This window comes from Neomonachus schauinslandi, chromosome 15 (genome assembly GCF_002201575.2).
Source record: "Neomonachus schauinslandi chromosome 15, ASM220157v2, whole genome shotgun sequence".
NCBI lineage: Eukaryota > Metazoa > Chordata > Mammalia > Carnivora > Phocidae > Neomonachus > Neomonachus schauinslandi.
The window spans coordinates 18047579-18072831 of NC_058417.1; the positions used below are offsets into that span (position 1 = coordinate 18047579).

A 25253-nucleotide genomic window follows, 5' to 3' on the forward strand; every position below is an offset into this window, starting at 1 on the left:
GCAAGTTAAACAACTTCTCTGAGTTTCTGTGTTTATAAAATAGGCACAATGATATCTACCACACAGGGTTACTGCCAGGGTTTAGATGTTGTGTGTGAATCATATATAAATGCCTGGGACATAGGGAACAAGGATTACTTGTTAGCTGCTACCATCATCATTGTGATGGGAGAGAGGAAGGGTACTGAATTTATTAAATATCAATAAGCCAGGCACTGTGCCAAATGTACCACGTACACAAATTCACTTATTCCTTGCAACAGTCCTTCAAAGAAAAATATCTCCATTTATCACAGAGAAAACTGAGGCTCAAGGAAGAGTAACAAGTAACTTTTTGAAGGTCAAAAAGCTAATGGGAGGAGGGGAAATAAGGATATGAACTCAGGAATGCCCAATATCAAAGTCCATTCTTTTGCCAAAATGTATGACTGTGTTCTTATTTTTCCCAACATTTCCCCCTCCCTGAAGAAAAAGCCAAAAGAAGGCAAGTACAAAAAAACACAAAATAGGCAACAGTTTAAAAAGATCCTTTAAGTTACTGATCGTAAAAGGAAAGATTAAGGCAACCTCTAAAGGCTATCATTGCTAAAGAAGAAAATTTTACTTACTTATTAAATGGGGCCTTGTGGTTCTTTTTGGCACCAAACAGTACGTCAATGATAGTCACATTCCTTCATATTAGGACATAAAACCCTTTTTAGATCAAGAAAAGTTTTCTACAGGGCATATTATTTTTGAGAGAGACCTAGGGTTGGTTTTGGACAGATTGGAAACTCAAGGGAACAATTATAGAAGTGCTAACCTCTGTGAGACTTTTGAGAACCTCCACACAGGGACCCTGGTTCTGGTAAAGGGCTTCTAGTAACCTAATGGGTTTCTCCGTCTTGAGCTCAGGGTGGTAAAAATTAGTAACTGATTAGTATTCTACATATCCAAAACAATAAAAACAAACACATGCAAAACAAAACTGCTCAGCTCATGGATAACGTACTTCCTTTGGAAAAAAGCCACTTCAACCTAATCCTATTTTCTACCATCTGGTTCTCCCACCTTTTTTTTTTTTTTTAAAGATTTTATTTATTTATTTGAGAGAGAGAATGAGAGAGAGAGAGAGAGAGAGCACATGAGAGTGGGGAGGGTCAGAGGGAGAAGCAGACTCCCTGCTGAGCAGGGAGCTCGATGTGGGACTTGATCCCGGGACTCCAGGATCATGACCTGAGCCGAAGGCAGTCGCTCAACCAACTGAGCCACCCAGGCGCCCTCTCCCACCACCTTTAAGTGATGTATCAGTAAAAGGAAAAGACTATCAATTAAACATATAATTATTAAATCCATTACCAACCGCACAAATCAGTGCTCTTAATATTTAATAATGATATTCATATAGTATGCAGAGAGCAAACCGATATACTAAGTAGTACATAAATAAATTTCATCTGGCTAAAATACAGATTTGTGCTAGTGTGCTCTATTGTAGTTCCCTGAAGTACTGCTCTCAGATAAATTGAGTTGGTAGCAGGAGACTCAGCTGGTCTATGAAGTGACTAAAAGCCCCACTGCTTCCCCACATCCTCCAATTAAGGCAGGTTTGATATATTTAGTGGCTTCTGAAACCTCTGGGTCTCCATGTAATACATGCCTCCTAGTATCTACCAACCTTAAAAAATAGAAATAAAGTCAGAACAGTGGGATATACAAAAAAGATCAAATAAATGGTCCTATGAGTCTCCCTAAATTCCCACACCTGAATTAAATATGTCAAGAGGCTAATAATCAGAAGGTTAACCAGAAGGTTAAGCAGTTCAGGAAAAGGACAATGGGGTTATAAGGCTTCTCAACAGCTCAAATTAGGTGTGGCTTTGTTGTGATCCAATAATAGTTGGGAGGCCTGACAGCATTTCATTCCCACAGCTGGGAAGTTTTAGAGACATATTTATTTTTTAATGGAGAGGTGAAAAGACTAGATTCAAGCCTTTTTTTTGCTTCACCTGGAACACAGGTGTTTCAGAGAGCTGGTGTGAATAAGTTGCTCTATCTATAGTGATTCTCTTCAAAGGAGAGGGAAAAAAATTCCAACTGTGAGTTGGAATTTTAAACAGTTCTTTAAAACAACCTCAGGATTTGCTAATAAACTAAAGCCTGGGTAATCTGTATGCAGGCAGGAAGGGACACTACTAGAAGACGTAACCATGGGGCATAAGAAAGGGAATGGTTCTTGGGACGGTGGGCTGAAGGAGGAAATTATGTCCTATCTTTCTAATTAATAGGAAAGGTTTGGGAGAGTTACTGGAGAAAGCACTAAGAAACACATACGGATTCAGTCTGGATGGAAGTCTTGGAGGTGCCAGTGAGTTGTACGTGGGAAGAGGAGACCAGGTAAGTAAACATGAGGTACTGAGGTTTACAACCCACTCCTCATTAACAGTTCACAGCTTATTTAAAAAATAAAAATTCTCTCTAAAAACAGGCTATGTTTGTTAATGATAGGCCATTATGAACGTCCACTTGTTTGTGACAGGTACTTGCTAATGCCATCTGTAGGTAGTTAGTAGTCGGCCTGACACATTTTGTTTGCATCAGAAAATTCATAGGAATTCCTACCGTCTTTCAGCTTCAGTAAGTTCTAGCTCTTCTATAAGGCCTTCCCCTACTACTTTTATAGCACTTATTAATTGCCAGGCACTGTTCTAAGTCAGTCTGTTAATCTATACCAATCTAATCCTCAAAATAACTCTATGAGGTAGGTGCCATTATTATTCTCGTTTTATTAACCAGGAAATTGAGGCACAGAGAGGTAACAGGTAATAAGATCACAAAGTTACATAGGTAGTAAGAGGCAAAGCTGGAATTAAAATCTAGGTAGTCTGGCTCCAGACTCCATGCTCTTTGCCACTACAACAGATTTTCTTTTCTTTTTTTTTTTTTAAAGATTTTATTTATTTGACAGAGAGAGACACAGTGAAAGAGGGAACGCAAGCAGAGGGAGTGGAAGAGGGAGAAGCAGGCTCCCCGCAGAGCAGGGAGCCCGATGCGGGGCTCGATCCCAGGACCCTGGGACCATGACCTGAGCCGAAGGCAGACGCTTAACGACTGAGCCACTCAGGCGCCCCTACAACAGATTTTCTATTACGTCAAGCTAGAATGCTGACTAGGTAGGCCCTGAAATAAACAGAGGATGAGGACCCCTGTTGTTATTTCATGATGTGATAGTAAGTAATTAAACTCAAGACTGCTACTGTCCGGCAGCAGAACTAAAGGATGATGTCCGGCAGGCAGAAGAATGGAGAAGGAGACTGATTTTAGAGTGCTCTAATATCAAGAATATCAATTTAGGCTCTAGTATCTAGTATTGAGGGAGCCATCAAAGCTTTGTAGGGGGAAGAAATGGAGACATTCTCTAGTCAGTTTCCAAATATAACAAGTATATGGGATGAAGGTCAATATTCCACATTCCCATATTCAGGCCTGCCAAACAGTCTCTGACTTAGATCATTCCCACCTCTCAGACAAAAGATAAAGAATAAAACCGATTCATTACACAGCTTCTATTATCAGTAAATACTGGGGCAATTTATAAGCTATTAGGAATGTTTACTAATGCTAAGGTGTTGTGCAAATATGTCATAAAAAAGCACTGCTAAATGAACAGTTTAATAATGGAGAGCTAATCATCCTGGACAGCTCAAGTTGCGTATAAATGTGAAAATCTGTGATATGGTCTTATGTAAAAGACTATTTATCAGGTTCAAAAACTCTATGCCATCTGCAGTTCAGAACTACAGTGGTTTGACCTGCCTGCTCAAGTGAACACATTTAATGTTTTATGTGCAATGAGCAATTGATTTTGTATGGAAAATTATTAATGATATGATAGCAAAATAAGGGTATTTAACTGGTTTAGCTGGATTGGGAGAAGAAAATGGAGAATTTGTTGTATCAAATTATTTCCTACAGAATGAATATGGACAGAAAGCTTTGCAAACACAATTTTAATCCTTAAACAGTCTTTACTGACTTCAGATAATGAAAACTGGATCATTCTTTCTTCCAGTTGCATACTGGACAAAAACCAACACTAAGCCAGACCAAAAAAATCTTGCGGTATTAAATATTTATCAAGTAGGTGTCATATTGGTCAAAAGTTCTACAATCTTTTTTTTTAGAGTCCTTATCTTTGTGTGATACATGCTGGAACAAATATGAGTCAGGTGATTTCTCCAAAAGGACACAGCGAATTTGTGGTTTAATAAATTATAATATGCGGATTATCATGTCTGGCTCCTCCAGCCATGACTTCTCTTAAATGAAAAGTCCAAGAATGACAGTGAAAACATGCTTAAACCCACATTAAGCATTAATTCTGAAATCTTGCTATTTCTATTTGAAAGAAGAAAATCTCACAACCATAAGTATGTGAGACTTTTAATAGACTCACATCTTTTTTTCCCCCAAAATCAGGTCCATAGAGGAGGGAAATTTCAACCTAGATCTCAGATATGTAACTGCCTCTGAAATAAAAATGAGGGCATTAAATAGCATGGATAATGAAAATCTGGTTTATGGATATTGTTGATTTCAAACAATGCTTTCCATGTGGAAGAAAAACAGCAATGCATCACAGAGAGAATTACTTTCTCTTGTAACAAATGGTCAGCCCTAAATCTCATCATCTTCTTTGCAACAAAAAGCATGGGCGCCTTTGCAACTAGGAAAAAAAATCAGTGTGTGCTTCAATTAGAATCACTGACCTTTTCTGAAGCATGCCTGTGCTTCTCTATAGAAATCAATGGAATAAAAGGTCATGTTGTTAAAATGTTTGAATACAACAATCTCTTTCCCAGGCAATGGCAAATTCCTTTTATTTTTTAAGGTAATTAATCTGTTGTATATAGAATGTAAAAAACTTAAAAATTAAAACTACCTTTAATTTGCAATTTGAAAACTAATTAAAAAAATCAATTCTATCACCAGGAAAAAAGGGAAAATCACTGGAAAGATACATAATACATACTTCATTCTACATACTCTGTCATAGCCCAGAAGGTTCTGTTGGCTGATTCCTTGTCACTAAAGCTATGAACACACATGCAATAAAACAGAAAGAGCATCCTAGAGAAAAAGAGATTACTTCAAACCTCAGCTCTCTTCTTTCCAAAATGTCCTGAAGAAGGCAAAGGCAAGCTCTGTGGAGATGGCAGAGTTTGGTGATTACTAATTTCCCACCATCATAACCCTCCAAAGCAAAGGCACATACACAAAAAAATAAAGACTAAGAGCCCAGAAACAGACACCAAAAGAAATGATTGGAGTAGTCACTATTTTTTCTAAATATTAAAAAAGATATTTGAAAGAAGAGCCTTCGCCTAGATTAGAAACATTTTACTTCTCTAGTTTTTTTAATTCACGAAGAGAAAGGGCAAATTCTTCAATCACCTCTTAATCCATTCAGAGGATAAATGCACATATCAATCATATAAAATGCTTCTTACTGTCATTATAACAAATCTTAATACTTTCTCTAAGGACAGTGAGCCTTCAAATTAGACCCACCAACCTTTCTTAACGGGTCTAAAAAACTTACTTCTCTGTCCAGACAATCTGGTTTCAAATATCCTCCTGCCCAACAGAATTTGAGAGCAATTTACTCCAGTCTGATCTATTGTAAAGCTGCAAGAATGATGTCATTAAAACCTGAGAGGAGATTGCTATCAGTGGTATAAACAAGCACAAACAGCTCTGAAGGGAAGACAAGCCTCTCAATATGACAAGCTACAGATGCTTTCTTACCTACCCAGCACTACCCATCACCAATGAAATTCATTTTTGGTTAAGGATTTTAACAGACAAAGTTATTAAAATGAACCAGTTATGAAGGGCAGGGAGGACTCAAAATATACAGAGAACAAAAATCTCTAAGAAGAAAGAATCTAGGAGAGGTCTATCAGAGAAGTCTGAGCACTTTTTATGGCAGTAAGAAGAGATGAAATAAAATGGTGGTCCATTTAAAGGGGTCTATCTCCGTCAAGATAGAAAGTTTGCTATATGTCAATTATATCTTGAAAAAGATGTAAAGATCTGCCTTTTTCATTTGTTCAGAGTGCCCACTTTCTAACATTTATGTAATGAATGATCTAATAGACACTTAGATGTGCCACCTATTAGCACTGTTCCACACCATTTAATTAGAACAGCTATGCAGAAAGTTACATGGACCCATAAACACGAAATCAGATACTTCCTAAAACTCTGTGGGAAAATAAAAATACAACTGGAACTACTGAAAATATAATTTATCCTACTAATAAGATCATTGATCTTGTATGGCTTGTACAAGGAAGGACTAGAGAAAATATTTTATTCTATGAAAACTTTAAGTACTAGATAAATCTTCCAAACTCTTTTTTGGGAAGGAGAGACGGGCAGAGCAGTTTTTTTTCTGCTTAAGGAAATCTGGTTAATATCTCTAGTGTTAAACTGATTACTCTAGTATTGTAATTATTTGAAAATCATCAATCATCCCCAATTGAACCATGAACCCCTTAAGGATAACAACAATGGCCATTATACTTCATACTACCTGCTAGTACCTCTGTCCTGAGGGTAAAGTTCTAAAGTTAGGCATAAAATGAACACTGAGTATCACAAAAAATCACCTGGGAAGATACCATGTTGGAGACAAATATGTCAAATTCACATTAAATTCAACAGTATTGTGTTTGGCATTGAAGCAGAGTGCCGTTTCTTTGACTGAACCCCATAGGAAACAGCTGGCTCCTGTTAAGGGGTCATACTATATAAAACTACCTCTCTCAACAGCATCATGCTCAGTTTGGTGAAATTCTCTCACTAGGGAAGCCTATGGGAGCTGAAATTACCTGAGGGAACAGCACATTCTTGATTCCTAGCTCATGCTCACTCTGGAAAATCAGCTAAATGAATGGAATTGGACATAAAGTAATTATCTCTTTTAATCATGTTTAAAAAGTCAAAGAATGAATGAAGCAGAGATTTTGGGTGATTAGTTCAAGGCTCCAAGTCAAAGACACACATAGCCTTAAACTTCTGATACTTCACTTTAAATCCTTTCCACTGTTGTGTCAGAATGAAAATAAAGTTGGAACTTTTTGCCTAAAATAGAATATATTTTAACTTTCTTAAAGCCTAAACAGAAGATGAATTATGTCCTCAAGTTTTTAAAGATTGGTAGATCAATCAGTTAATTTGGTCATCAAAAAGCATTTATGATAATTACATGAAGAACACTGACATGATTCTGAGGAACAGTCTTGATGTAAAGAGCTAACAAGTGGAGACAGAGTAACCTGCTTCCGTCTCCTCTCCTTTTCCAGGCTATGGTTGGTCCCACTGCTAATGCTCAAGAGACCTCAAAAAACAAACAAACAAACAAAAACCCCAGAAACTAATTCCACAGTCTCTTATCCTTGTCTTTTCTAGCAGCCTTTACAAAATCCAGATCTTAGCTAGATGACACAAACAGCTGGTTCACATTTGCTATTTGAAGTCCCTTAGGTGGTCACTGGTAACTTCAACATTCATGCTGATAATTTTTCTGGTGGCTTTAGCCTAGTGGATCCCAACCCTGAGGGCACATTCAGATCACTGGGGAGAACTTTTCAAAAAATTCTTATTGATACCTAGGACCAAACTCCAATTAAATCAGAATGTAGGGTTTGAGCATTTGTATTTTTTTAAAAAGCTCCTTAGGTGATTTTCATGTGCAACCAGGGTAAAGAATCTCTCTCTCTCAATTTCTCAACTGTCTGAACTCTAAGGACTTTTGTTATTATTCTACTTCATCTACCTTAAAGCATGGCTCTACTTTCTATCTTGAAATGATTACAACTTGTTCTAACTACAAATTCCTTTCTTTGAACACGATCTCCAAATTCTAACCACACTACTACTCTTGCTTGCTTGCTATCACCCCAACATCTGTCTTTGGATCTCGCCTCTCCTTTCTCTGAGTACACCAAGTCCTCTTCTGATGTTAACTGCTTCTGTATCAATGCGGCCAGCCATTCTGTGAGGGTCTAGGGAGCCCCCTCCCAGTTTTTTCATTTTCTTGTCCTGCCTCTGTGAATACCCAACCAGCCATCAACATCAAAGCCCAGGCTGTTGAGTACATGGCTAAAGAGGTCCCAATCAATTGCCAAAAATCCTTCTGCTCAACCTTCTTGGTCTGCACAACAGTTGCTGCCTCTCAGCCCTAAGAGTTGGATACTTTTTAAGGGTTTTTTCTTTTTTAGTTGTGGTAAAATGTAACATAATGTGGTGTCTCTCTCCATCAGATGCAGGCCCCCACATGTGGGACAATGATCGGGTAGAAGCCGGTGGCGCGGGCAATGAAAAGATTCACCCAAGGCAGAACAAGGGAGAATAATAAACATAAGTTTATTGAATACACTGCAAGGTAGTGGCAGGGCTGGACAGCAAACAAGACTGTCTGCAGAAGCAGTTAGTAGGGGCTCTATTTAAAGTGGGAAGGTGAGGAAGTATGGGGATGTATGGAATTTTCCCTTTCTTGGTAATTGTGCCTGGTTATAAGTAGCCCATTGGTCAGTTAGGGCCAATGGATATCTTAAGGTGGGTTGCCTGGTGGGCCTGTCTGTATTCAGCCAGGTGGTCGCTGTGGGCCCTTTGACCTTGATCAAGTTTCCATTGCTCAAGCCTGTTGTCTAAAAGCGGCCTCTACACAAAACATAAAATTTACCATTTTAACATGTAAAATTCAGTGGCATTATGTACATTCACAATGTTGTGCAACTATCACCACTAATTCTAGAACATTCTCATCAGCCCAAACAGAAACTCTTTGTTAAGTTTATAAAGGACACTTCTGATTCTGTCATTCCTCATCACAAAAATCTCTCATTGTGCCTTCAAATGCCTACTGAATAAAGATGAATTTTCTTAGTTTAACATTCAAGGCCCTCCATGATTTGCTCCAACTAGCTTAATTTCTCATTATCCATGCATGCTAAACTCTAGCCAAATGGATGATCTGCCATTCCCTAAAAGGTGCTCTTGATACTTAGTCTCTCCATCTGGAATATCCATCCTCCTCATCTTTCAACACTCAGCTGAAATGTCATTTTCTTCATGAAGTCTTACTGTTTTTTTCTGCCTGAAGCAATCTCTCCTTCTTTTCAAGTTCCATACTACCTGCCCATATTCTTTTGGCACTTCCTACCATATATATATATATATATATGGAGGTTTCTTCTTTACATCTTATCTCATTCCTCAGACTGTATTTTTTTTTTTTTTTAAGGAAAGCACTAAGAGGCAGCAGGGAGTTAAGAGCAGTCCTGGTCCAGTGCTCTTTGATTTGAACATGGGTTCAAATCCCAGCTCTGTCATTTCTAAGTGACCTTGGATGAGTTATTTACCTCTCTGAGCTATAGTTTCTTCATCTGTAAAATGGAGATAAGAGTCAGGTATTTAGAACAGTGCCTGGTACATTAAATGGAAAAAAAAATTAAACAAATGTACAATTCGTCTTTGTACCTTCCACAGAGATTAGTATAATGTTATGTACAAAGTAGTGCTAAATGTTTGGCTGAATGAATAAATAAGGCAGACTAGATACTGACTAAATGGCAATTAAAGTCAGGAGTTCAGGTGTATTGTTCTGCTAACTTTTCCTTTGTTTTGCCTTTCTCGGTGTTTCTGCCTTAGGCTTCAGGGGTAAGGAGCCAGAATTGGTGGACAGTGGGTAAGCAACAGTTTTTGTTTTTGTTTCAAATCATCAAATGCTTTTCAAGTAATCCACCTTGGACGCTAAAATGGGAATGAGTGAAAATCAGACCCTTAATGCTCTCAGAATATGCTAATTCTTTTATGTTTCTATGATTCCCAACCTATAATTATTATTTATAGGCTTGTATCCCCCACTAGATTACACCTGGAGGGCAGAGACTATCTTACTCATTTAGCAAACATTTATGTAGCACCTACTCTATGTTAGGCACTGTTCTAAGCTGGGAATACAACAGTGAGCAAAAGAGAAAAAATTCCTGGTTCTAGTGACATAGTTGATGCTTATGTTTACAGAATAAATGAAGAGGAAATTCTAACAACATGGGACTCTTCAAAGCTCCTAGGATGTAGATTTCTGGTCCTTGCTGGTACTGTCTGATTGAGAGTTAAGAGTGCACTTACGTATGTATATATGTATTTCATTTTGTTTGTTCTTAGCAATTCATGGACTCCTAAGATTCCCTGAGGGTTATAGAGCTGTTTCTTTCATTTTTTTTTTTTTTTTTAAAGATTTCATTTATTCATGTGTCAGAGAGAGAGAGAGAGGCAGAGGGAGATGCAGGTTCCCCACTGAGCACGGAGCCTGACGCAGGACTCTATCCCAGAACCCTGGGATCATGACCCAAGCTAAATGCAGACTTTTAACTGACTGAGCCACCCAGGCATCCCTATAGAGCTGTTTCATAGCACCAAATAATCATGTATTGTGTATTCTTTAAATTACAAAATGTTGCTATAAAATATACTATACAAATACTATCAATTAAAATTAAACCACTGCATCTGGGGAGCCCAAAACTACATTACTGCTCACCAAGGACTCTAAGTGGTCAAAATGGGGATGGAGGTTCCCTTGCTGCCTTTATGACAAGAGATTCCTGTTTAAACAATGCCTGCACAAGCCAAACCTATTATAGGGACACTTCTGAAAGTAAAAGGAGGAACTTATTAATAATTATACAGGACATTAGGTAAAATCCAGGAGTCCTGACATACCGGGACACACAGTCACCCATTAGACTTCTCATTTCCACTGGTTTTAGGCTGTAACTGCTTCTAGTACAGAAAACCTGTACTACTACTAAGATCATGTTTCATTATGTTTCAAGTTAAAAGTAAACTTTTCCCAAGACAGGCCAAATTTTTATTTCCAATCCAGCAGGCATCCCAGTAGAAAAGGCATGTTTATGTACAGAATTCAGAATCCTGACTAAAGCATGATAAATAATGATTTTCAATCAAATAATTACAGCTGGTTTCTCTTGGGTTAAATTTCAGTAGGCTCAAAGTGACTAAGCGCCAAAGTATTTTCATACAGTTTTCCAAACAGAAACTCAGAGTGCAAAATGAATAATGTAATCCCTTAACAGCTAAAAGTTCAGTTAAAAAATAATTTTTCTTAATTATTAAGGAATATATTTTCCAGGTTGATACATTAGATTTTAAAAATATGAAAATAGAAAAGCTACAATATACAGAGAACAGGGTAGAATTTATTGCTCCTTCCATATTGGACTCCTGCTAAATCTGTTGCACCCTGTAGGTAGATTTGTAAACAGTTATAATCTAGATACTGTCTTTTTATAAGTTGCTTAAGGAGCTATCTAAAGATGCATGGTCTTTGAAAACTCAAGCCATTGGTGGCGGGCACCGATGTAATCATTTTATTACAGTTTCAGGGAAAAAAATGTATGATTAACTGCATGATACTATATGCTTATACTCTTATTGTACATCTGATTATATCAAAACATTCAAAGACCTCAGATTTTCTAAAATGATACCAACTATTATATCAGTGTAAAGAGATTTTAAAATGTTTCTGTACTAACAGTTACATATGTAATATAACAGCACAATTTTTTAAATCTTAGAAAAAAGTGCAATGATGTGGTACTGTATGTATAATGGAAGGTTACTTAAGATTACTTCCTTTAACGACTTAAATAATAAGATAAATATGTATTTTTGACCCTATGAACTGATTCCTTTATCAACTATTAGAACATCCATTAGATCTAATAGCAACATACTTAGAACTTACCTAAAATGACAGAGCCTCAAACAGACCTCAAAAGTTTCTTCAAAGCACAATTCCATGATCATACATTTAAAACTCAAAATATTATCCATTCTAAAATCTGCAAAGACACAACAATCCTCCAATTTAAAAAAAAAAAAAGCCACTGTCTAAAACCATGTATAATGTGTATGCCATGTTCTTGAGATACTACAGAGGGAGCTGCTAACACAGATGAATAATACATTAAGTTGAAATCAAGTACTAACTTGAAATATTATTAATCTTCAATATTTTTATGTTTTAGTAGTAAGTTTTCTTATTTTTCAGTGGGAAACTGAGGGAAAAATGTTTTTGCTTTGGCTACAACAAATTTATTTATATTAAAAAGTACAGGACATAGAAAACTTCCTATTTAGGGTATTAAAAGAATCACCAAAGGCAGAGCTTATATGTAATTAAGGCATTTCTTACATTTCCATTTAATAGCTATCCTAAAACACAAATTTTTAGTATCCTGTTCTCCAAGCTAAATCATGCCTTCCTACAAAGTGTTTATAATCCTGGGGCAGCTATAGGAACAATTCCTTTTTATGTTAAAAGGATTCAGTGTTTAGCACAACCAGTGGAAAACACCTTTTTTCTGTGCATGATTCTATATATAGCTAAAAATTATACAACAGAAAAGAATAATAATTGAGGTTTAGGTTTGAAAGACTCTCCTGCAGCTATCTAATTACAACAGGTGTCAATTTTTTAACCTGAAGGTAAAAAAATTAAATAAGAAAGTAAAACATTTAAGTAAACCGTGTACCAGATGGTTCTACAAATATTTTATGGCAAAGACTTTTAATTAAACATTCATGAACAATTTTGGGGAGAGGAATTTCATAGAAACATAATGCTAACTAATGAAATGGGCTGAAATCAGCCACCAACAGGTACTATACTATCTATGCCACTCACAGTTTTAAACCATAACGATGCTAACTTTCCCTCTCCTCTGCAAGTGTTTTTTTTTTTTTTTTTTAAAGATTTTATTTATTTATTTGAGACAGAGAGAATGAGAGAGACAGAGAGCACATGAGAGGGGGGAGGGCCAGAGGGAGAAGCAGGCTCCCTGCCGAGCAGGGAGCCTGATGCGGGACTCGATCCCGGGACTCCAGGATCATGACCTGAGCCGAAGGCAGTCGCTTAACCAACTGAGCCACCCAGGCGCCCTCCTCTGCAAGTATTTGAAATAATAATCAATCAAGGATCTCCCAGACTCCAATTACGGTCACTAATAATAAGTGAGAACTCCTAGATTATAGAAGCACACAAAGTTTTTAAAGGAATGACAAACCCAAGTATACAAAATTAATGCCTGATATAAACAATTCATGCTTGAACTATGAGACAGAAAATGAATATTATAAATTAGCTAAGTGTTCAGTGAAGAGAATCTAAATATATCTGGCAGTTATTAAATATAAACATATTCACCAATTATCTTACTTGAAAACATTCTTTCCTCACAGATGGCCTAGGTGCAATAAAGGGTTAACTCAGCAGCTCTAGGTTCCCCAAACCCTACACATTCCAAAAGTCTTTAGGACTGGCTCAGGACCAACTCCTGGGAAATAACCTCTGAGCCCTTGCAATGTCCTGCCTCATAAGAGTGTCTTAATATACCTGGGGCTTTGGTCAAATCAGACAGTTTATGCTAACAGTATGATTTATGGTGATACCCGGTTTTGTTTGCCTGGGGCCTTGGGCCAGCTGTATTAGAGTAACCTGTGGGTGGGAAAAGAGGAGGAGGGCCAGAGACTTGAGTAGCTAAGGTCAGCCCTGTGGGTGCTCTATGCCTACCTGACTGATCTCCAATAAAAACCCTGGACGCTAAACCTCAGGTGAGCCTCGCTGGTTGACAAAATTTATCTGTGTTGTCATACATTGTTGCTGGGAAAATTAAGCAAGATCTGTGCAAATCTACCCGGAGGCCAAGTGGAACTTTGTACCTGGTTTCTCCTGGACTCTGCCTTATGCACCGCTTTCCTTTGCTGATTTAATCTGTATCATTTTGCTGTAATAAACTGTAGCCATGGTAGAACACCTTTCCTGGATCCTGTGAGTTACTTCAGCAAATCATGGAAGCTGAGGGTAATCTCGGGGACCCCTGACACAACCTATAATACAATAAAATTCTTATTTAATAAAGATTTCTTCTAATTTCAAGGTTTGTTGTCAGCAACGTCATTTCCAAATAGGTAGAAATAGCATTACACATTCATAGGAATGCCTTCTAATATGTAGGTTCCTTTCTGGCCAACTAAAAGGATAAAGGTGACTCCTGGCAAAGTGTAGGAAGTTACTTCTTTTTTTTTTTTTAAAGATTTCATTTATTTATTTGACAGAGAGAGACACAGTGAGAGAGGGAACACAAGCAGGGGAGTGGGAGAGGGAGAAGCAGGCTTCCCGCCAAGCAGGGACCCCAGTGTGGGGCTCGATCCCAGGACCCTGGGATCATGACCTGAGCCGAAGGCAGACGCTTAATGACTGAGCCACCCAGGCGCCCCGGAAGTTACTTCTGATGAATGACACAAGTATGGCCCCACTCCCACGAGTCCCTTCTTCAGTGAAAACCTGGGTAATTTTCAGGAAGTCTATGAAATGGAATCATCAATGCCTTCTCCTCAGTTGTTACTTCTGATCTATAGTTGAGGAGAAAAGAACTTTCTCAATTCTTCTATCCTTAGGGTAATTCTGTGCTTTTTAAAAAACCGTATGTCAAGAACCATCTGACCAAGCCCAAGATCTCAAATATAGAAAGACACTCTTGTCAGCCAGAAGCTTTCTCTGGAAAGTGCAGGGTTGGAGCACCCCAAGTCCACTGAGTTAAGCCTTTACTAATTCCAGAAAGATTCGTGGGTTAAACTATCACCGAGGATTACAGCATTCAAGAGCTTTAGGTTTATCAGATCACAACATCCCAGCAGTGTTGATAAGTGACAATTCTATCACCTTATAACGTTTCCCAATTCCCCAGTCAGCTTAGCCATTCTCCTTCCCTTAGGGAAGCTCTTAATTGTTCCCAGTTACTAAAGAAATTATCAAAGATAATTGTCTAGTATAGAATTACCTACCACCTGTGTAAGAATGAGATTTTTATCTCACTGCTAAGTCTGAAAAACTATCTTGCTTTCATATTGGTTTCCATTCTATGTCACAGGCCTAGTGTTAATAAAAAGCCTAGAGTGAATATACTGTCATGAGCTCACTGAATCCAATGATTTAGGACTCCCTGTCTTTCACTTAAAGTTTTACCCAGTTAAATGCAGAATGGTAAATGGTGCTGCTTTGCCTAGGGCGAACCTATGTCTCAATTTTTTATTTTCATGTATAGTCCCAGGAGCTAATACTAGGCATTATTTTACAGTTTATTATCCATGATACCTAACATACTATTTTTACATATTAACAGTAGTAATATAATGTTAAAGCCTCTATCCTGAGAGAATCATGTAGGAGTTGAAATAAAGACCACAGAGTCAGACCGTCTGGAATTGAACCTCAATCTCAATACTTGCTAACTCTGTGATCTTGTCAAGTCTTTTTTATCTTTTGTGCCTCAATTTCCTCTTCTGTAAAATGAGAACAGTCACAGTATCTTTCCCAGATGGTTGTTATAGGGATTAAACTCGTATGTGTAAATAACTTAGAATTGTGCCTGGCATCTGATAAAAACTTATGTAAGTAATGACTATTATCAGCACCATCACCATTATTCCAAAGAACTTGGGATTTGACTTACATTATCTCTTTAATTTTCACCTTACCCCAAGTGGTAGAAAAAAAGGGGCGGTATTATCCTCTTAACTGATAGGCAGTTGTTATATAGCAACAAGAATACTTTCTTGAGTTCCATACAACATAGCTGCCTCACTGGTTTCATCTGCAAAAATGGGGATGGTAATAACCTATCTCATAAGGCTGTGTGCAGGTTAAGTAAAATATGTGCTCAAAGTCCTGTTTTATGGTATCACAATTCAGGATACATTGATAATATTGCTCTCTGTCAGATACTTGGGATTTCAAAATTACCTGGTTCCAGGTACTCAACCACCTCTGCAAGGATGAGATTTTATACATCTTAAAGCATGAACCCCAAAAGGTGCTAGAAGAATAAATTAATAAATTATTGTCCCCTTCTTTCACATTCCCTGGTTAGGATACATTTCTTCAAAATAGTCAATGTGTGGAGGTTGGAGTATGTCAAGGGCAGAGAGTACCTGAGAAAAGGAAAAAAAAAAAAAGTCAAATTTAGAGAACTAAAAAGGAAGCAAAATATGACATAAATGCAAGTAATACTATTAACTCTTTAATTATTTATGGCTTAGTTACAACTGCCCACTGAGATTAACTAAATGTATCAGTCAAGAAACAGTCCTAAACATTAAGATGGGTTTGTAAACTTACTATGTAAAAGACAATTCTATCTAAACTAAAATGAGAGGGGCAGTTGGGTTCTACTACATGCTGCCAGACCGCTGCATGGAAAGTGTGTTGAAAGCCCTATTTTTAACAATCAGTGTTGCTCTAAGAGCACGAGGAGACACACCTACCATTCACTCCTCTACTCCTCTGTTCAAAAAATGTTTACCAAGTACATTCTCCCTGGCCGGCACTGTGGTAGGCTCTCTGGTTATACTGATAAACGAAAGTGACACCATCCCTGCTCTCATGACTAGTAGAGAGGAAAGCATTAAACAAACAAGCAGTTACACAACTATCTAATTAGGACGTATATTATCTGAAGGGAAAAAGTCAAGAGGAATGGGGACAAAAAGTTTCCCTGAAGTAACACTAAGACTTGAAGGCTGAATAGGAGTTGGTCAGGCAATGAGTAGGTACTGTAAAGGCACTGAAGCAAGAAGGAACCAGGCAAATTCTAGAAACAGAAATGCCAGTGCTTATGGAACAGACAGGGTGGGAGGAAAACAGACTGGGATAAAGTAGAAGAGGAAGGCAGGGGATATTATCACATAAAATCTCTTTAAATTTTGTTAAGCATTTTAGATTTTATTCCAAGTACAAAAAAGGAAGTCACCAGGGTGGAAAGAAGACTTTAAGGCATCTGAAATTCAAGTCCTTTATAAAAGCAGAATACTAACAAAGTTACTTCTGCCTTTGAAACGTAACAAATAGGCCTACTTCCCCTACCAGCTGTCTAGCTATTCTTTAAAGTCCCATCTATGATGTCACACTTAAGAATCTGAACCTATCTAATAAGAAATGTGAGGGTCAAAGAATATGGAAGAAGTTATTTAACAGGAAATAAACTGTGTGGTACAAGTTCAAATTTTCTATCTTTAGCTTTTTTAAGAAAAAAAATTTTTATTATGGAAAATTTCAAACATATAAAAGTGGATAGAATAGTATCAAGAATGCTCATGTAATCAAAACCCAGTCTTAGTAATCTACAAATAGCCATTCTTATTGCATCTATATCCCCATTCTCCCTATATAATTCTGAAGCAAATACCAGACTTATTTCAGCCATATATCAGTAAGTATTGGTAAAAGATGAAAACTTTCATTTATTTTTAAATAATGTGGGGCTTGAACTCATAACCCTGAGATCAAGAGTTGGACACTTAACCCACTGAGCCACCCAGATGCCCCAAAGAGAAAAACTAAAAATATATAATTATCAAGTCTAAAAATTTTGTTTTTTAATATCATCAAATATCCAATTCTGAAATTTCCAATTTTCTTTTCTTTTTTTAAAGTTTTTTAGTCTAAATCAGGACCTAAATAAGATTTACATATTATGGCTGATTTGTGTTTTAAGTTGTAACATATAGATTTCTCCTCTTTTTCTTTTCCCCTTGCAATTTACATGTGGAAAAACCTTTGCTCATTTTTTTTCAGCCAAGCATTTAAAATTCTAAATTAAACTAAAACTTCCTGTAATGAAGAAGTCTTTACTCATTTTAAAACCAGTTACATATAAAAGTTCGAAAATAGTTTACATGCTTTAACCTGGATCTTTCCTTTCTGAATTAAAATGTTTATACTTAGAATCTTCGTATAAATGAAAGATAACAGATTTTTCAGTTTCTTCAAAAAATAACTTTTATCATATAAAAGGTAAATTATTTCATTTCTATAAATTTAAAACCCTATAATTAGCTAGTGTCACAAATTCATGCAAATTCATTTCTCATTATGCGATAGAACAATTTTTAACATGAATATTTGATGTCTGAGGAAGACAGAAATTAGTGTTTTACTTGACATCTTTCGGACTCTCCACTCTGTATCTGAACAACATACATCCTGTCTTGGGGGAAGCCAGAATGCAATGAGTGACAGCGTCCATTAGACAAAGCTATTTTACACTTCAAATCTATCTGCTATAATTAAAGGTTATCTAGAGAAAGTGACAACCATACATTTTAAACCTTGATGAAGAATGAGGCTTTCTTATTCCAGATTTGATGAAGCTTTTTGTAGAAAAGCCATATAAAACAGGGTCAGACATTTGCACTAAAGCATTTAGCTGTGATTGTTAGCTTCAAAGGTACAATATTTTAAACTCTGCTTGGAATTTTTAAAATGCCTCTTATTTTATATTACTATTATTTTATCTCAAAATGTTTATCAGAGGATGGCATTCCACAGTGCTTCCAGGGGGGCAAAAACAGTGCTTAGATCAGTAGAAATGATCCAGGAATCTCAGAAATGATGTAAATAAGTAAGAAGGAACAGTACCAGTTTCAAACTCAAGACTTCATGCCTGACTCCCTATTTAAATAGCCTGATTCCCTCTATAACCCCATTATTTGTGGGAATAGAGTGTGTGAGATTAGCCTTATGATGTAAATAGGAGGACTCTTGTAAAGACTTTGACTTGTAAGGAGTCAAAGTATCCCCAAATACCACCAACTCTTCAAAGGATCTCAAACACACAAAAAGCAAGCAGACTTGTCTAATTAAAAAAATGAACTAAAATACTTCTGTAAGTAATGGTCATTACCAAACAGTGTTTCAGCACATTTCTCAAATCTTTTAAGAACTAGACAAAAGCCCATTATGGTGGCTGTTTTTTTAGAATTTTAACCTCTGTGATTTTAAGATTCACTATAAACTGGTTACACAATGCAAAACTGGCTTCTTTTTTCTTAGCTCTTTATCAATAAAACAACTACTGTAAATAATCCTAAATATAAAAACTAGAAATTTGTTCATAAAATCCAATTAAATCCCATGTTTAGCAAAGGAGCTACCCCTTCCCCAATCTTACTCCCCAACAGATTTTAAATTCCTTAAAGTAGAGACTATGTAATTACTCTTATTTTTAAGAGTTGTAAAAAGTATGCCAAGTGTGTAATTTGATTAATTTTTACACAAAGTATATAATATGATGATTTTTTACTCCATGGTTAACATCTAGATCAAGAAGTTAAGCATTTCAACACCCCAGAAGGTCCCCTTGTCCCTTTCTGATCAAAACCCATCCCTGCTCAGAGGTCACCACTATTCTCATTTCCATCACCACAGATTAGTTTTGCCTGTCCTTGAACTTTATACAAATTGAATCATAAAGAATGAAGTCTTTTGTGTATGACTTTTTTCCTTTACTGTTATGCCTATGAGAGTCATCCCTGTTGATATGTGGATCAGTGGTTCATCCTTTTTATTGGTGTGTAGTATACCATCATGTGAATGGACTATAACACAATGTACTTAACCAGAGTACTGGCAGACATTTCGGTTGTTTCCAATTTCTAGGTTTTACGAATAAAGCAGCCATGAACACTCTTGTACATGTCTTTTGGTGGATATATGATTTGTCTTGAGTATACCAAGGAGTACAACTGCTGGATCACTGGGTAGGTGTGTATTCAGCTTTAGTAGAAACTACCAGTTTTCCTAAGTGGTTTTACAAATTTACACTCTTACCAGCAATTTTAAAGTCTTCGGTTAATGTGCATTCTTGTCAACGGTAGGTGTTGTCAGTCTTTTTGATTTTAGCCATTCTGGTGGGTATATTATTATCTCATTATGCTTTTAATTTACCTTTCTCTGATGACTTTGAGCACTTTGTCATATGCTTATTAGCCATTTGGTTATCCTCTTTTGTCAAATTCCTGAGTCTTTTACTAATGGGCAAAGTTCTTGATTTGTAGAAGCTCTTTATAAGATATATGATGTTTAGATATAGAATTCACAGTTCAAAAAATGTCAAGTAAAATATTTACTTCTAATGGTCTTCTTCAAATGCTAAATATTTATAATTGTCTATCACATAATATATTCTGGAAACAAGTTTTTTGTTGAATATATGTCTGAGGCCTGTCCTTTCATTCTCTTAACTTTTGACGAGCATTAATTCTTAAGGTTAAAAGCTGTCCAGTTTAGCAATTTTTTTTTTTTTTTTTAAATAGTAATGCTTGGAGTGCCAGGGTGGCTCAGTCAGTTAAACTTGATTTAGGCTCAGGTCATGATCTCAGGGTCATGAGACCAAGCCCCACGTCAGGCTTCATGCTGAGTGTGGAGACTGCTTAAGATTCCCTCTCCCTCTTCCTGTGCTCCCCCCTCAAAAAACAAATAAATAAAATAGTTAATGCTTTACTTGTCTCATTAAAAATCTTTGCTTATCTCAAAGTCACGAAGATATTTTCCTATGTTTTATTACAGAAGCTTTATTATTTTATCTTTCACATTTAAATCTATAATCTATTTTGGATTAATTTATGTATCTGTTGTGAAATAGACTTTGTTCAACTTCATCAAGACTGTCTTGAGTATTTTAGGTCTTTTCCAATTCCATAAACTTTAGAATGTTTGTCAATTTCCTCACACACATATATACAAAACCCTGCTGGGTTTTTGATTGGGATTACATTGAATATAGAGCTCAACTTGGAAAGAACATGCATATTAACCAAACTGACTTTTCCAATTCATGAACACGAGAATGTTTTATTTTAAATACATGAAGAAACTGCCCAGTACCACAAATTTTAGGCACAGAACAAACAAAACCAAATCCACTGAAAAGTAAGCCAGTCTACAGCATCCTTTGTCTTTTCACACTCCCTAGCAGCAGAAACATTAGCATAAATGTCTGCAGCTAAACAGCATGTCTGCATTCAGAGAAGTGTCCTCTTGGTCCCATATTGGTATGAGTTAGGTCAGTCTACACAAAGGGAAACGCATCGTTCTTCTTTGCCTCTACTACCTCCTCCTCTTTGTTTTCTCTATCCCTCTAGAGTATTTCAGAATTAAAAGACTGGGAAAAAGTAACTCTGAGAGAGATCACTGAGGTTATCATGCCAGACTTGGAGATTTCTTTTTTCTGTCACTTTCATTTACTTACTCATTCTTCAAATAGACTGACTGCCTATTGCATACTTAGTGCTATTGCCTAAGGACAAGAAAAAGCCCCAGATTTGTATTGCAGGGGATCTTTGCAGGAATCAGTGGACCTTTGAGGGGGCTCCGAAAGGGCTTTAGAGGACTAGTGAAAGCCTAACATGACATAAATATCATGTGTATGTGCATTTTTCCAAAAGAGCTTTTATCAGATTCTCAAAGGAGCACAAAACTGGAAAAACAAAAAACAAAAAACAACCTCAATCACGCCTTCTCCATGCTGATAATATGACAATTATGTGTGTGCATAAACACACGCACAAGTGCATAGGTGGGTAGAGAGTATTTTTGCCAGGTTTTGTAATAGCTCAGATTCTGACTAGACTCTAATGATAAGCCCAGCCAACAACAACCTTTAGAAAGTTAAACCCATTACTGTTTCTCTAAGTTACTACATCAAGGTGAATCTATCCTTAAAGAAAAGTGTGTGTGTATATCTCAATCAGTCAGATCAACTAAAATCAACGAATTTGATACAGTGACTTTTTTTTTTTTAAAGTAAGCTCTATGCCCAATGTGGGACTTGAACTCATGACCCCGAGAGCAAGAGTTGCATGCTCTACCGACTGAGCCAGCCAGGCACCCCTGATATAGTGACTGAAGGTTCTGTTCAAAAGAAAATCCAAAGCCTCCCAGGGCTTTGTAGCTATTCATGTGGAGGATACAAAAAACATTAAAAGCCATCCAAATTAAAATCCAACCTTCCTACGGTGGCCAGGGTAATCTTTCTAAATGCCATTTTCATCATGACATTCTTTTCTTCTCTTTCAATCAAATCTTAATCTCAAAAGGCTCATTTTAAGGTTTACCTCCTCCATGTTTAAAGCATCTCTGAGCTTCTAAGTCCACAACAATTTCTCTTTTCCTTAATATTATAGTACTTGTGTGACATTCACCTGAGCTTTAAAAATTACAGATCCCTGGGCCTCAACCCCAGAGATTCCAATTTAGTGGGTCTGGGATGAGACCCATGAATCTGCCTTTTTAAGGATCACCGTGGTGATTATAATATACTTCTAGATTTGGTTGCTCAGTTTTTTCCATGCACAAAACACAGACTGTCTTGCATTAATACTTAACTACGCAGGTAGTCCTCCCAGAGCACTGTAATCATAGCATTCAACACATTACTAAATTCCTTAAGGTTAGAAAGCCCTAAAGCTAAACAGTTTAGGAATATAGGATGTGCGGAATACATGTTTTTTGAATTAATGAACATGGGCTCTGAAGCAAGAGAGACTCCAACCTTGTGCCACCCTGACCTTGGGCAAGTTACTTAACTCTAAGCTTTGGTTTCCTTCTCTGCAAAGTAAGGATAACAAACCCTATCTGACAAGATTTAAGGATTAAATGAATTAATGTATGGAAAGCCTCTAGGTACATCCTGATCCCTCAAAAAAGGACATTTTAAACTTTTTGTAACCTCCACATGACCTAGCACTGCCTCTATACAAGACAATAATAGACATTTGTTGCCTTAACTACATCAAATACCAGTTGCTTCTCAGACTGCATTGCACACATAACAGGTATGTGGCACTGAGACGCTTCTGGAGATCTCAGAGCACAGCATAAATTCATGATATATAAAATAATGGTGCCATACCATCTTCACCTCTAACCATCTGTCTCACTTTTGAATATTCCCACAGAAGTCACAAGCACTCACTTATGATAGAGCTCAGGAGCTCCAACTGGTTGCTATGTTTTGATAGGTATGATTTTCAAGAATTTTATTTCTTTTCTTACGCTACTCACTGACACCACCTTTGTAACTTAATTAGTTACTCTACAGGAATGAGTCACGAGCAAAGATACCAATATATATAGATAACAGCCTATTACACCATCCCTCCTTTATAAAAGAAGCCAAGATAGGTCTGAATATAATAAATCATTGAAATCCTTAGTTAGCAAATTTCTTCACCATGGATACCTTTACTTGAGTCTCTAACAATGTAAATAACGTTTGTCCTCTTTGATGTTGGGATGCCACTCAAATTCAAGAAATAAATAACTAAGCAAGCACTAGACATCTTTCTAAATCACTTACAAAATCTGAGGGACCAGTCATAAAATAGCAACTCGAGTGGTATTTTCAAAGTCACTGAAAGAAACACATTTTTAGGCAATTCCAATTGACTGAAAGATAGCAATAACTTTTTTTAAAAAGTTTAAGGAAAATGGATGTCAAGGAGTAATCAATAAGGTGAAATATGTCAAAGCAAGGAATTTCAAGTAAACATATCTGTTTGATATTCCTACTTTTACCAAATACCTCAAACTTCTACAAATTTCTCTCTTAAAGTGAGACCTACACTTTGGTCAAAGTTCTAAAAGTTCCTGTGCAAACAAGCAGTCAGACTCACAAGGAATTACTATATTATGATAAAGTTTTTATTTTAGCTATTAAAATAACGTGGGTTGAGTACCAAATGAAGAATGTGAGGCAGTTTTTCTTATCATATGAAATCGAAAACTCCAGAGTCCAGTGCTAAGATCCCCAGGTAAATTTTACATGTATCAAACATTTACTTCAGGTTTGAGGAGAAGCTATCTCTCAAACCACAATGATTCTTCTATTCACCCATGAGTCTTGACTTCTCTCAACACAGCCATAATAAGCTAACCTATGTTACTTTAACAGCTATACTGTTTTTTAAAAGAAGAAACTGTTTCCCTACATTTTAAAATTAATCTCTTATTTCAAATATTAAAGGTTAAGAATAAAGCATTTAAAATCAGGGACCAATTATTTCCACTTAAATCACTCATACTACATATTACACTCTATGTTAAATATTAGTATCATTCCTCAGCTGACTATTAACATTTTCTTTACATCAATTAATGTTTATCTGTTGATCAATACATCTCAGAATTCACTTAAACTTGCTCATTTTTGACAAAAAAGTGGTCTAATTTGTCTCAGGTTCCCAAACTTCTTAATAACTTGCATATCCCCCCCCCCCTTTTTTTACTCTCTTTTGCTCCCTACTAACACAATTAAGCATGCGTAGGAAAAAGTCTATCCCAAAGACCAACTTCACTTACATTATCATGTTTAAAAAAACACAACATCTTCAATTCCCGGAAGACCCTTTTGCAAGAGACCAGATTCTGGAAGACGTTGGGCATCTTTTTGAGTGCTACTCTCTTTCCATCTCTTGGATCTGTTACTGACCTAAAGAAGCAATATTTGGGGGAGAAGGAAAAAAGAAAGAGAGAAATCAATTCCAAACTTTGTTCTTCAATGTTTCAGAGCATGACAATCATCTTTATCTTAAACTACTCAATCCACTTAAACAGTGTTTAAGATATCAGTGAGAAAGAAGAATTAAAACAAGTACACACTTAAAATCAAAGGGAATGTTTAGCTCATCCAACTTAATTGCCATGCTTTTTTTTTTTTAATCCTTCTCTAAATTTCTATAAACACTTTTTCTGAGAGGTCACTTAAGAACACATCTCAGGTAGGAGGGCTATTAATGGTAAAGCCATTTTAAAGATGAGGGGGTGTACAGATTAATACAACTGAAGTCAAATTAGTTCATTCTTGGAACCAAATTCAAGATGGAAGAGATGTTCATTCAGATGTCATTACGTTTAGTTCAATATAGAGAACACAATTTAATTATTTTGGCTTCTTACATAAATGAACATCTTTTAGTAATATGGATTTCAATCCCACCAGTAGCTGAACAGTGTCCCCTCCTCATAAGTCCGAGTGCCAACTTAGGGCCATAGCTTCTAGATTATGAAGACTTCTTCCCTTTTGCTTCTTATAAGGCTCTTGGTGTGGTAACTGTGCCTCCTGTAGTTTTTCTTTAATAGCTCAGTGTCCCCCCTTTTTTATCTTTTAGTCTTCTAACACCTGTATATCCAACTCCTTGTATTACATTCCCCTATGTTTGACATACTAGTATGGTTTCCATTTTTCTGACTGGACCCAAACGATACATATTAAATCAAATAGTTAAAGGAAACAAAGCAATAAATTTGTTAAATATGGCCAACTGACCATTTTGCA

The 25253-nt window shown here is 36.6% G+C and overlaps 1 protein-coding gene across 1 annotated transcript in view; it reads right to left on the reverse strand.

Annotated features, from left to right (window-relative positions):
- NLK (nemo like kinase) overlaps window positions 1–25253 on the reverse strand; it is a 169197-nt gene that overhangs the window by 45200 nt on the left and 98744 nt on the right. Inside the window, exons 2-3 of the mRNA XM_021704112.2 lie at window positions 24278–24407; window positions 16016–16071 (exon numbers count right to left, since the gene is read on the reverse strand). Of these exons, the coding sequence (XP_021559787.2) occupies window positions 16016–16071; window positions 24278–24407 (186 nt within the window). The remainder of the gene's footprint in view (window positions 1–16015; window positions 16072–24277; window positions 24408–25253) is intronic.